Genomic DNA, 14460 nt, shown 5'->3' with positions numbered 1-14460 from the left:
CATCACAGTCCCGCAGGCCAGGTTCACAGTGAGGGGCCTGCATCACAGGAGCATCCTGTATCTTTCTGTGTTTATCCCCTTCTGACAGAGTTTTCAAGCATGAGGGAGTGGAAGTGTGCAGAATCCTGCTCCCCGCTGCAGACCTATGGAATGAGGATTTGATGGTGGGGCTTGGGAACCCTAATGTTGGTGCAGGGGTATGCTGCTGCTACTGCTAAGTCGCTTCAGTCGTGTCTGTGCGACCCCACAGACGGCCTCCTACCGGGCCCCTCTGTCCCTGGGATTCTCCAGGCAAGAACACTGGAGTGGGTTGCCATTTCCTTCTCCAATGCATGAAAGTGAAAAGTGAAAGTGAAGTTGCTCAGTCGTGTCCGACTCTTAGCAACCCCACGGACTGCAGCCTACCAGCTCCGCCGTCCATGGGATTTTCCAGGCAAGAGTACTGGAGTGGGGTGCCAATAGGTAGCTCTGAACACAGTAAAACGTTGGTTGCAATAACCGAATGGGGTATTGTGATATATTTCAGGATAATTTCCATCCCAAACTGTTAAGTTTTACAAAGTCTCTGCTTAAAGTAGTATCTCAATTAGCTGGAGAATGTGTCTACTGTGAACTACTCTTTTTGAATATAGTTAGTTGAGGTTTGCTATTAAAAGTATAGTCTTTCTTTAACTGGGTTCCTGTTGACCGAGAAACACACAATGTTTGTGTGTTTCTTAGTTGCTGTAGGCTTAGGGCACTCATGTAAATGACTTGGTTTTAAATCAAACAAAATTCCCTCCCTAAGGATTGTGGTAACTTTGTTTTTGTTGTTTTCTTAGGGTTATATAGAAATTCTTTACCAGATCATTTCTTTGATGTTCTTCCCCAAAATTGTTCATATGATACTCTCTTCTTGACACTTGGAGCTTTGAGGTACCAAGAACTGTATGCTGACTTCACCTCCCCATGTGGTGAGGAATAAATGATGCAGCTATGGAAACTGAAGAGCCATGATGTCTGTTTTCGTACTGAAAAACATTAGGAAAGAGGACTGCAGGGGTCATTAGGAAAAATAGTTTAGATTCTGACTATGGTGTAAAGACAATGAATAGGACATGATAACTTTGATGGTGTTTTGTGCACCTCTAGATATGCGTAATGTAAGTGTTTATGATATGTGTTTTACTTTGAGAAATACAGTAAAATTCTATAAAATTAATTTGGAAAAATAGGTACAATTTTAGTGTCATACTCTGAGGTTTAAATGCATAATTATGTTGTAAATTCTGACAGTTAATATATCCACTTGTGTTCAGCTGAGGTTTAGAACTCAATTTAAATTTACTTTAAATATAGAGAATTTTTTGTATTTTTGCATCCAGAGGAGTGTATATCCAACCTAATAGAACCTCTTATAAATAGAAATAGCTTTGTTTACAAATAGAGGATTAAAAATTTGACAGCTCCATAAGAAGTGAATTATATGCTCTGAGTGGAATTACAATATGAGAAGAATCTAGTAAAAATATTCCTGTTGCATTTAAATGGTGGCACAGAAAAATTAGAATTCAATTCTATTTTAAGCTACATTCAGATCAGAATTTACTTTCCTCTCACCCTATCCTATGCTGGGTTCCATCAGGATGTGTTTTATTACTATATTTTTTATAGTACCATCCAGCAAAGATGAAATGCTACTGGGTACAAGTCTCTGCTTGAGTGTTGTCAGATACAAAAAATTTTTGTGTTCTTTTTATATCTTTTATCAAGAAGAATGTTACTCCTTGATGTATTCTGGTTTACGTTTCTTAGTTTTCTCATATAAATCTAATTTTCCAGCCATCAGTTTGCATTATGGCATAGCATCATCTCTGTATATTGCCATATATATAAACGCCAAACTAAACACAATATTGTTTATTGATGCTTTTGAACTGTGGTGTTGGAGAAGACTCTTGAGAGTCCCTTGAACTGCAAGGAGATCAAACCAGTCAATCCTAAAGGAAATCAGTCCTGAATATTCATTGGAAGGACTCATGCTGAAGCTGAGACTCCTATACTTTGGCCACCTGATGCGAAAATCTGACTCCTTGGAAAAGACCCTGATGCTGGGAAAGATTGAAGGCAGGAGGAGAAGGGGACAACAGAAGATGAGATGGTTGGATGGCATCACTGACTCGATGGACATGAGTTTGACCAATTTCTGGGAGCTGGTGATGGACAGGGAAGCCTGGCGTGCTGTAGTCCATGGCGTCTCAAAGAGTCGGACGTGACTGAGGGACTGAACTGAACTGAAACACAATATGCTGAAAGGAAGGAATGATGAAAATTGGGGAGTACAGAGAGCACCAGTATCTTTGGCGTAATTTTTCTGAAGTCCAGTGTACTACAGAAGAGGCCACCAGCTGGCTCACTGTTCTCCTTGCCCTCACTCTACATTAGTACTACATTACTGTTTGTCTGAATTGGTTATCTTGTTAACTAATCCCCCATTTCATACTCTGCTAATCTCCCTGAAACACATCTCTAATGTGGTTCCCATCTCAACACTACTAATTTGATTCCTTTGCCTGTAGAATAAAATCTAGGTTTTGACTGGGGTATTTAAGGCCTTATTGATGTTGAAGGTAGTATGTGTGTTAGGAAAGGATTGAGGAAATTTGATATTTGATTTCATAAAGATAAAGAGGATGAAACCGAACTATCAAAGAACTCCATGATTTTGAGCTTAGAGATCTAAAGGATTATTGATAACCATCCCAGTTGTAAAATACTGTACCATGATATCTGTATTTTTAACATTATCCTTGGACTGTTTCCCTATTTCCAAGGAATATTTGGCTTTTTCCCCCTCTATGTATATTTAGGCTCTTTTCGGTTTTGTCATTTTGCATATTGGTCTTCTCTGAATCTTTACGTCTGCTGCTTCTGTTTCTGATTATTTTGTGCCACCTGTGAGGCCTCTTCTTCATAGGAATTCTTGTTAATTCCAACCAAAAAACCCCAGTGACTGTAAATGTACATGTGGTTTCAATGATTGTTCATGACTTGTAAGTCTGCTGACTTCCTTTTTAGGAGAGACCATCAATACCTGTTCTTGAATACATTGATCTGATCTGTAGTGATGATAAAGAGCCTAGAACCTATTGTAGTGATATAAGTATGTTTGTGTTTCTTCAGTTCTGTCATTAAGTGCAGTATGTTCTGGACATGGCTTGAACTGGCTTGCAAGAATCAATTGTTAAATTTGAGCTGATTGTTAAACATAGATATTATTAAAACTTCAAGTATAACTCAGCCATAAAAAAGAATGAAGTAATGCCATTTGCATCAACATGGATAGACCTAGAGATTATCATACTAAGTGAAACAAGTCAGAAAGACAAGCACAAGACAAGTATGATATTACTTACATATGGAATCTAAAATACGATACAAATGAACTTATTTACAAGACAGGAATAGACTTACAGAGATAGAAAACAAACTTACAGTTATGAAAGACAAAGAGGAGAGAGGAATGAATTAGGAGTTTGGAATTAGCAGATACAAACTTTTATATATAAAGAAGATAAACAACAAGGTCCTATTGTGTGTTGTAATAACCTATAATGGAAAAGAATATATATAACTCAAATCACTTCTCTGTAAGCCAGAAGCTAACACAACATTGTAAATCAACTGTACTTCAGTTAAAAAGTTCAAGTGTATACAAATTTGAAAGTAAATAGGTTATCATTACATTTAAGGTAATAGATACGCAAATCTCTCCACAACCTAATGTCTACACACTTGAGGTTATTCACGTCTGTTGTACTGTGTGGTAGAAACACTGTATAATGGTGTGCTCCTGAAGGGTGATGGGAGTATTTACAGCGAGGTAGTTGACTGCAAAGTAGGGGTTGGTTTACTTGTTGATTGTCTAAACTGAAGAAAGTGATAGGTGAAATCTTAATATGGATTAAGCTTAAAAATGTGTTATGTGTCTTAACTACTAGACGCTATTCTGTATGAAAAGTTGAGGAAATCTTGCAGTATTTGAAAACTTCATTGATTCAACAAAAGTGTTGATATATCATTGATGAATGAGTGAAGTTCTGAGATGTATATTTTTTAACTTTCTTCTTAATCATGTACATGAAAATATCAACCATTTTTCACAGTAGAACTATCTTGTAAATAATATGAGCAACTTTTATGTTGAATTAGGTAATAATCAAAAATTAAGCCAGATTTTGTGACATTATTATTGACAATAGAATTTAAAAAACTGATAGTGGATTTTTCAAGAAATTAACAAGTCATTGAAGTTATAGGCACAAACTGAAAATCAAGGTAAGTATTCTAGATTAAATTTTATTAAATTTAATAAAATTTATTATAAATAATTAAAATAATTAAAATTTAATTATAAATAATTAAAATAATTAAAAATAATTAAATTAAATTAAGAAATCACTAACAGAACTTTCTGCATTAACCCTAAAAGTGTTACCATACATTTTATTTATATTTGTAAAATTATTTTTCAGATTTTGTTCCTAGGATGACAAAATGACAGGGTTATTTTTGCATTTTTTAAATGCGAAGAAGGTGAAAACAGATACAGAAAGTAGCGATAGTAATAAGAACTATTGTGGGTTGTCTAAGTCAAAGGAATTGGATTTCAAATATGCTGAACAACCAATCATTGAAGAAAAGCCGTCATCTTCATCAAAGGAAAAAATGGATAATCTTGTGCTTCCAGATTGTTGGAATGAAAAACAAGTGGTTATGTTTACAGAACAGTACAAATGGCTTGAAATAAAAGAAGGTAAATTAGGATGTAAGGATTACTCAACAGTTCAGCATTTGGGATTAAAAGCAGAAGATCATGTTCACATGTCCAAGGAGTGGATTGCATATTTGGTAACCCCTAATGGCAATTATAAAACTATTAGACAGGCTTCTCTGCGAAAAATAATTAAGGAGCATGATGTTTCTAAAGCCCATGGTAAAATTCAGGATTGTTAAAGGAATCAATTAATGACTCAGTTTCTAATTTAGTGCATAAATAATGTAATAAAAATATTGATGCTACTGTAAAAGTTTTCAAGACAGTTTATAGTTTAGTAAAACATAATAGACCTTAGTCTGATATTGCAGAGGCAATAGAATTACAAGAAGAAATGGGGTGAGAATAGCAGTGCATGCCGCAAAAGAAATGAAGATGACAATCTTTAAGGATATTATAGAAGAGAAGGCCAAAATCTGTCTTATAGTTGATGAGGCATCCGCAGTTTGAAAGAAGAGGACCCTCGTGATTTATGTCCAGTACACAGTATAGTCAGCTCCTGCACCAGTTATGTTGTTTGTTTCTTTAAAGGAACTGGTGTCAGCCACAGTAGAATGTATCTTCAGTACGTTATCGAGTACTTTAAATGATTGTGGCTTCACTAATGAGTATTTGAAAGCAAATTTAATTGCATTTTATCCTGATGGTGCTAATACAATGCTGGGTAGAAAGTCTGGAGTAGCCACGAAGTCGTTAGAAAATTTTCCTGAAATTATTATTTGGAACTGTTTAAACCATCGATTGCATTTGTCACTTGAAGACTCAATATCTGAAATAAAACAAGTGAATCATTTAAAAATATTTCTTGATAAAAGTTGTTCCAATTATCATCCACCTAATAAAAATCAAAACAAGCTTTTAGGGAATGTACCTAAAGATCTTGAAGTTGAACTTGTTAAAACTGGCCAGGTAAAGGGACCAAAGTAGGAATTTTGTAGTCTGCAACCTGCTACTGCTGTGTGGAATGCATATCCTGTATATATTTGCATTTTTCTCATTCGCATTCTGGTTTGGCAAAGAGGTTACCTAACATTCCAATATCTTGTAAAACCTTTAATGATTGACATTCTTGAAGAATTTTGACTACTTTCAACTGCACTACAGTCAAGCTCAACTAACATTCAGAAAGCACAAAAATTGATCAAATGCACAATAAAAACCTTGGAAATTTTAAAAATTGGTACTGGAAAGCATGAATCTCAAATTGAAGGTTTGATTAAATCAGATAAGTTTAAAGATATTCCATTTAATAGAAATAATCAATTGAATGCCCTTCCTAGGAACATGTTACTAGAAAATATAATTCAACACATGAACTTATGTCTTTTATCAAACAGGAAATATGATGAAAGTATTTTTAATTATTTTGATTTGCCAGAACCTTCTACATGGCCTTATGAAGAAATAACTTCACCATGGATAACTGGTGAAAAAAAATTATTTGTGTGAAATTTTAAAATTTGAAATTGATTTGAATGATTTTGGGGAATTTGTAAATAATAATATAAAGTCAATGTTTCAGTTCCTAAAACCATACAAAAAGCTAATAGCACCATTGTAGTCAGTAGTGAAGTAGTGCAGAAGCTGAAAGGTTTCAATTTAATGAACATAATTTGTACAAGGGTGAGAAACAGTTTAACTATAGATCATATATCCGATTTAATGACAATAAATTTGTTGGAAAAAGAATTAGCTGGTCGGGATGCAACTGCCTTTGTAAAATCCTGGTCAAACTGCAACCACAGGTTAGCTATAGATAAGGGAGTTCAGCAAAAGTCAACAAGAGCCTATGAGAATCAGCTGGCTCTCTGAAACTTAAAGTGTATTGTGTTGGAATTCCCTTGTGGTCCAGTGGTTAGGACTCGGTGCTTTCACTGTTGTGGCCTTGGTTCAGTCCCTGGTAGGGAAACTAAGATCCTGCAAGCTGGCCAGAAATAGGATTGTGTATGATTTATTATTTGTAAGTTATGTGTTCTGCACACTTTATATATACATAAATTTTTATTTTGAAAGTCAGTTGTTAAACTTTTGTCCGTATATTGCTGTTTAAAGGCATTCTCCAAGGAGATAAAGTTGATTATTTTTGGAGTAGTGGGTTTTTAGAGATTGGCCCATGTCTGCTAGAGTAGGCCGAATATGTATTTCATGGACTCTATAAGAACATCCAATGATTCCACTTTTGCTTTGTTTTACGTTTAGTAAGGATATAAAAGAGTAATATAACCCAGATTACTTCTAAGCCCTGAAAGTTATAGCAAATAAAAGAGAAATAGAATAAAAACTACAATCCTTGTGGCTTTTGTCTTTTTCATTTCCCTATATGTTATCAAATATGGTAACCACTAGCAACATATGCCTTAGGACTAAGGAAGCAAATATTTAATTTTAATTAAATATAAAAAGGAAAATAGTGTAAAATATTTTATTGAACTCATTTGTTTTTTAAAAAATATATTTTAAGTTTGTTAGAGTGTGCTAAGTCTGGTATTACGTACAAACAATCACTGGTTAGTATCAGTGGATGTATTCAGTGTAAATTATTTTTTCCTTTGAATCAATGTAACATAGTGTGTTTATCTGAATATTTTTGGTTGACGAAAGGAATTATAGTGATTACTTTTGTAAATCAGAATTGGTGATTAAAATAAGGTGCTTAATTATTTTTCTGTTTTAGATATAAATATGAACAATTTTTAGTTTAAAATGAAGGCCTACTGAAAAAGAACCAGTAGAGCTGCAGAAGCTAGGACTGCAGCTAGGACAGTAAACAGAAAGACTGGAGGAAGGTATGTGGCATCGTCACAGTGAATGATGATTGCAGTTTGTTACGGCAGAGAAAAACAAGCTGTAATTTAACAAAAAATAAGACAGTAAAGTCGACAGTATTGAGACAGTCCCAGAAAATGCATAATGAATGAATGAATGAAGTTACCTTTCAAAGGTCAAAAAAGAATTGAAATTTAGGCACCTGAAATCTCAGTGAAATTTCTAACAAAAATTTTTTTAAAGGATTGAGTATGTTAAATTTGGCCAGATATGTAACAGCTTGAATTCTTGGATGAAAAAGAACTAGCTTTACATAGATAGATAGTAATATTATTTCAGTTATAGAAATTGTTAGAAATTTATGAGTTAAAGCCTAAAAATATCTTTTGAAAAAAAGTACAGTCTTTGATTGTCACCAAACGTTGCTTATGGAATACAGAAATTTATAACAGTATTAAGGATTAATTGATTCAAAAGCTGAAAAATTACAAATACTTTTCTTTAGCTTTAGATGAGTTATGTAACAGAAGAGTTGCTGTCCAACGAACACTTGGAGTACCTTTTGTCTCATCAGGCTTAAAAGCTTATGAAATAACTTCAGTTCATGGCCTGAAAAGTCAAATGTGTATAGCTATATTTTAATTAATTATCAAAAGTTTCAGCTAGATGAGGGAAAAAAAAAAACTTTTTGCCACAATAACTGGTGTTCCAGCTAGGTTAGGTCAATGTCAGATTTCACTGGGATTTTTAAATGAGTGTAGTGTTTCCCTTATTTCTTTGTTGCACTGTTTGATACAGTTTGAAAGTATTTGGGCTCAGTTTTCTGAAATGGTTTCTCTGAGAGATGTCATGAGTACAGTTGCAGTGCTATGAATCAATGTCAGCTTATTGGAGGATTGCTGAACAAATTAAAAGACAGTAAATTTAGTGATCTCTGCCAGTTGGTTGAATTGTGAAAGAAACTTACTATACCATTAACACCAGTTCAAGATTTTCCTGCAGCAACAGAAATGCTAGCCAAATACTTAATTAGTAATTAGAGAAAATGGCACTTTTGTGCCCAGTATTACATAGCATATGAATGATCTAAATTTGAAACTCCAAATATGGGGAAAAGCCCATTTGTGCTACCTAGACAAGTACTAGAATTTATTTTGAAATAGAAACTTTAAAAATCATGTAACTTCACACATATTTCTAATATGAATCAGTATGGGTCAGATTTTAACTTTGACAGTTCTATAAATTTACTATAAAAACTACAAGAAAAAAGTTTTTAATGTCATTTTTTGATCAATTTAGAGTTGCTGTTCAATTTACCCAGTAACACTGAATTCAGTATTAATGATACTGAATTGACATAAGATTTATTGAATTTACTTAATTTGGACAAATGTAGTTTGTAAACTGGTGTGCTTTTACTCTGAAGGCAAATCAATTCTTTTAAAAAAGAAGAACAGGAATTTTTCCGTGTGGATTTAAAAAATAAAAATATTTTCTTTAAGTCTCCTTGTGTCATTCTTGCCCCTTCCAATCCGTCCTCCATAATAACTCAGGAATGGCCATTCTGAAATATACATTTATTCTTAAAACTTTTATTGGTCAAGAATATATTCAGATAACGAAAACCTAACTTAAATCACTTGAATGGACTTATTTTGAATAACAAATCTGGAGAGGGCTGCAGGCTTTGCTTGAGTAGCTCGATGGTGTCATTACTGTGTTATCTGGGATGTTTTTGGCCTTTCTTTTAGGGTTACAGGATGGCTGGCACAGTTTTGTACATGCTGGATTTAAGGCAAGAACAAACTCTGGATATCAGAAAATTAAGAGCTTTGCCAGAAGCCTTTTCAAGTGGGTTTGCATTTCACTGGCCAGAAGTGTATGAATGTGGCCATCCTTCATTGGAGTTGAGGCTTAGAATGTGAGCTTTGACATTTCCTAGCTTCAGTAATAAAGGTAGGCAAGGGAGGGAGGAATGTCGTTTACCATTTTTCTCCCCTGCTGAAAATCCTTTACTAGTTTCCTAATGTTTTCAATCTTTCTGCTTCCCTTATAAGAGTTCATTTTTTGTATCCGCCCCCCACCCCCCACCCCCAACTAGGTAGTGAGTTTCTGGGAAAGAGTTGAACATTGGTTATTAGTAATGTCTATCACATAATAATAGAATCTCAGTAAATGTTTGCTTAGTTTTGGGTGTTTCCTATATGTCAGTTCATTTTTATGAGTTGTTTACACCTCTAAATGTTCCTATTTCCCAGTGAACTTTTAAGGGAAAAAAGATTCTCTTCAGTTTTAAATTTCAGATACATAGTTCTTATGCCTTAATTGACCTTTCATGTTTACTTTGAAGAGAAATTGAGGTCGTCTTAAAAATTAGTTGGAAATATTTCCTGTTTGTTTAATGTTGTAGAGATGTTCATGGTTTAGAATTTTCAACAAGATTTTTATACTTACCATTTTTAATAGCAACTGATAATGTAGAAAACAAACAAAACCATCTTAGAACCACGGAGTTTTTGCCTCATAAATCCCAAGCTTGGAACTGAAGAAGCCAGTAACCTGGAAATGCCAGTGGATGCACATAGAAAAACCTGCAGAAAGCCTGCTGTCTCTAGTCAAAGGATCAGAGAAGGGCAAGCTAGCAAGACAGAAACTATTTTTTTTATACAGTAGCCTCTCTGCTTTGCCCACTACCACAGAAAACATGGTAGCTTCATCCAAGTCACCAAAGGCCACGAGGGGAGCCTGGACTTCATCTCTGCCAGTTTATAAGGAAGTACCACTGACCTGAACCCCACCCCACTGCGCTGATATCAGAGAAGGCCTAATGGAGAGTCATGACTTTTACCTTTGCTCAGCATGAAGCCTCTTCCTCAATTTCAGGTATTAACAGAAGATAACTAGGAAGCCTGGACTACTTCTACCTGGGAGTAACTAGGCAACAAACAACATCCCCCTTTCTGCTTCTAAATTAGTATCTCTGGAAAGTTTAAGATCTAAGGTCTTATAATAACCAGTTATATCTGTTTCAGTTATAAAGTGGCATGTCATTCCTAGAACCCAGACTATCTCCAGTGCAAAAAAGACAGTAGATACCAACTGAGTTGCCATAGATGCTAGAATTATACAGATTATAAGCAGTTGTCATTAAATGCTTCAATGGGCAGTTAAGAACATGCTTTTGAATTTGAAACAAAAACATAGAAAGTATCTGCACAAAAAGAGTAAGTCTCAGAAATGGAAGATGTAAAGAAGAACCCACCTCATGCAAAGAGTCGACTCATTGGAAAAGACCCTGATGCTGGGAGGGATTGGGGGCAGGAGAAGGGGATGACGGAGGATGAGGTGGCTGGATGGCGTCACCAACTCGATGCACATGAGTTTGGGTGAACTCCGGGAGTTGGTGATGGACAGGGAGGCCTGGCGTGCTGTGATTCATGGGGTCGCAAAGAGTCGGACACAACTGAGCAACTGAACTGAACTGAAAGAAGAACCAAATGAAAATTTTAGTAATGAAAAGTATAATAACCAAAATAAAAACCCTGGATTGATTCAGGAGAAGAATGGATGGAACAGAGGAAGGAATCCGTAAATCTAAAAGTAAAACAATACAAGCTACACAAACTGAACAATAGAGAGGAAACAGATCTGGGGAAAAAACAGTCCAGCTACAGGGACCTCTTGGGCTGTAACAGAGTTTGGTATCCATGTCACCAGGGAACCAGAAGGAAAGGAGGAGGGCAAGGCTGGAAAAGTATTTGAAGATACATTTTCTGAAAACTCCCCCCAGTGAGCAAAGACAAACCTCAATTCAAGATGCCAAGTGAATTTAAAGAAGATAAGTCCAAAGAGATCCATACCAACTGTATAGAGTCTGACTTTGGAAAACTAAAGATAAATCTTGAAAGCTTTGAGGAAAGGCACCTTACATATGCTACTGTTAAGTCGCTTCAGTCGTGTCCGACCCTGTGCGACCCATAGACAGCAGCCCAGCGGGCTCCCCCGTCCCTGGGATTCTCAAGGCAAGAACACTGGAGTGGGTTGCCATTTCCTTCTCCAACCTTACATACAGAGGAAGATAATTTGAATAACAGAAGAGACCAGAAGGAAGTGGCACAGTTTTCAAATACTGAAAGAACTGTCAACATAGACTATACTATATGGTGAAACTATCCTTCAGGAATGAAGGAGGAACCAAAACATTTTCAAATGAAGGAAAACTAAGGACATTTGTCATCTACAGGCCAATGCTAAAATGAATGTTTAAAGGAAGTTCTGTAAACCATTAAAGGAGAATCTTGGAACATCTGAAAGAAAATACAGTAAGTGAAAAATAAGAGTAAGCAGAAAGCAATATTGTGTTACTTAAATGTGGACTTAAATTTGTTGTGAATATATGTTGCAACCACTGGAAAAACCACTAAAATTTTAAAAAAATATATAATTGATATGCCAAGAGATAAGATAAAATAGGATCATATAAAATGCTCAAGTAAAACCAGAGAAGGCAGGTAAAGAGTGGAAAACAAAAACAAAAGAAGGAAAAAAGAACAAGGTAACAGATGTAGTATATGTTAATCCATCTATACCAATAGTCATTTTATTTATTTATTAAAGTTTTTATTTGTTTGACCATGTCACATAGCTTTTGGGATCCTAGTTCTTTAACTAGGTATCAAATCTTGGTTCCCTGCTGTGGAAATGTAGAGTCCTAACCACTGTACCACCAGAGAATTGCCCTGGTAGTCACTTTTTAAATGTGAATGGTCAAAATATGGTAATTAAAAGAGATTATCGAGTAGATTAAAAAAGTAAGATCTAACTATATGTTGTCTACAGAAATATTTAGGTATAAATCTAACAAAATATGTGTAAAGTCTATATGAGGAAAACTTAAAATTCTGAAGAAGGGAATCAAGATCTAAGTAAATGGAGAGATATTCCAGGTTCATGGATAGCAATACTCGATATTGTTAAGATATCAATAGCAATTGCTATTCAGATGTGCAGCGCAACTCCGGTTCACCTTCTTTTCTGTACAGCCTATCTCCTCATACTCCTTAGGGCTCTTGTAATCTTCTTTGTCTCTGATAGTCTAGAACTGGATGAAAATGTGCCTGTTGTTTATCTTTTTAAATTTATTGTGCTGGGTACATGATGGACCCTTTCAATCTGGATACTTATATCCCTGAATTCTGGGAAAATTTATTACTTTTTATACAAATCCTATGTAATGTTCGTAGGATTTGTATAAAAAGTAATTTTCCCAGAATTCAGGGATGTAATGTTCTCCCACCCTTCCTTCATTTTATCTGTCTCTGCAGTTTTTTGTGTGTGTCTACGCTTACTCCTTGGAAGGAAAGTTATGACCAACCTAGATAGCATATTCAAAAGCAGAGACATTACTTTGCCAACAAAGGTTCATCTAGTCAAGGCTATGGTTTTTCCTGTGGTCATGTATGGATGTGAGAGTTGGACTGTGAAGAAGGCTGAGCGCTGAAGAATTGATGCTTTTGAACTGTGGTGTTGGAGAAGACTCTTGAGAGTCCCTTGGACTACAAGGAGATCCAACCAGTCCATTGTGAAGGAGATCAGCCCTGGGATTTCTTTGGAAGGAATGATGCTAAAGCTGAAACTCCAGTACTTTGGCCACCTCATGTGAAGAGTTGACTCATTGGAAAAGACTCTGATGCTGGGAGGGATTGGGGGCAGGAGGAGAAGGGGATGACAGAGGATGAGATGGCTAGATGGCATCACTGATTCAATGGACGTGAGTCTGGGTGGACTCCGGGAGTTGGTGATGGACAGGGAGGCCTGGCATGCTGCGTTTCATGGGGTCGCAAAGAGTCAGACACCACTGAGTGACTGAACTGAACTGAACCAACCTTCTTTCTTTTTCCATTTCTGGAACATTTCCTTGGCTATATAACTTCCAGACATCTATTGAATATTTAATTTCAACTGTCAAAATTCTAATTTTGGAGACCTGTTTCTTGTTCTCTTGTTTTGTTTTCAATAAAATACAGTGTTTAGTTCTGGATGCCCTCTAGAATAAAATTTTTTTAATATTATTTTCTAGGTAGTATCTGTTTCAGTCAGTGTGTTAAGTCACTCAGTCATGTCCAACTCTTTGAGACCCCATGGGCTGTAGCTCACCAGGCTCCTGTGTCTATGGAATTCTACAGGCAAGAATACTGCAGTGGGTAGCCATTCCCCTCTCCAGGGCATCTTCCTGACCCAGGAATCAAACCTGGGTCTCCCGCATTGCAGGCAGATTCTTTACCATCTGAGCTACCAGGGAAGCCCCATTTTCAGCCAAGATCCCCACCCTCCTCTTTTTTTTCTGCTATCTTAGATTTACCTTTCCTCTCAAGGGTCTTAGTATTTGATCCTTGGATGTTTTTACATATCTAAATGTTGAGTCCCTTGGTAGAAAGCTATCTCTGTGGGGGATTATCCTGATTATCCTCAGTCTGAGTCTGACTCCTTTGATTGGTACTGACTTGTTCTCCAGAGGATCCTGTGGTTCTCCCAGTGGTAATACTTTGCACACATGACAGGGGAAAGGGGCTGGAAGTGACAGTGTTCCCCAACAAGACTTTCAGTGAATTCTCTTTAGCTCTTCCTCATGGTGTCCTGGGCCCTGGATGTCTCCTTTTCACTTACTGCTGAGATGTGGAGATGTGTAGGAGGAGGGATTTAGGGCCCCTTTATGCAGTCTTTCAACGTCTCTTTGTTACATGGAACCTTATCTGCATCATCTGTTACAACCTGGTGTCAGTTCTGAGTCCCTCCTGGGTTTTCTGGGGCAAGCTGGTTTGCTTCCTCTATCCTGTGAAATCAGTTACTGCTCTATTTCATTTCTCACAAAGGTT

The 14460-nt window shown here is 36.2% G+C and overlaps 1 protein-coding gene across 1 annotated transcript; it reads left to right on the top strand.

The window, feature by feature from the left end:
- The first annotated feature begins 4447 nt into the window (after positions 1–4447).
- Positions 4448–9510, top strand: KIAA1586 (KIAA1586 ortholog). Its single transcript, XM_010848705.1, is given in 8 exon segments — positions 4448–4987; positions 4990–5154; positions 5157–5792; positions 5795–5850; positions 5852–6258; positions 6260–6324; positions 6327–6670; positions 9337–9510. Coding segments are annotated over 8 exon segments (2298 nt in total). The 5' UTR covers positions 4448–4536.
- The last annotated feature ends 4950 nt before the right edge of the window (positions 9511–14460 follow it).

Source organism: Bison bison, unplaced genomic scaffold (genome assembly GCF_000754665.1).
Source record: "Bison bison bison isolate TAMUID 2011002044 unplaced genomic scaffold, Bison_UMD1.0 scf7180017864270, whole genome shotgun sequence".
Classification (NCBI taxonomy): Eukaryota; Metazoa; Chordata; class Mammalia; order Artiodactyla; family Bovidae; genus Bison; species Bison bison.
This window is presented reverse-complemented; position numbering and strand designations above follow the sequence as displayed.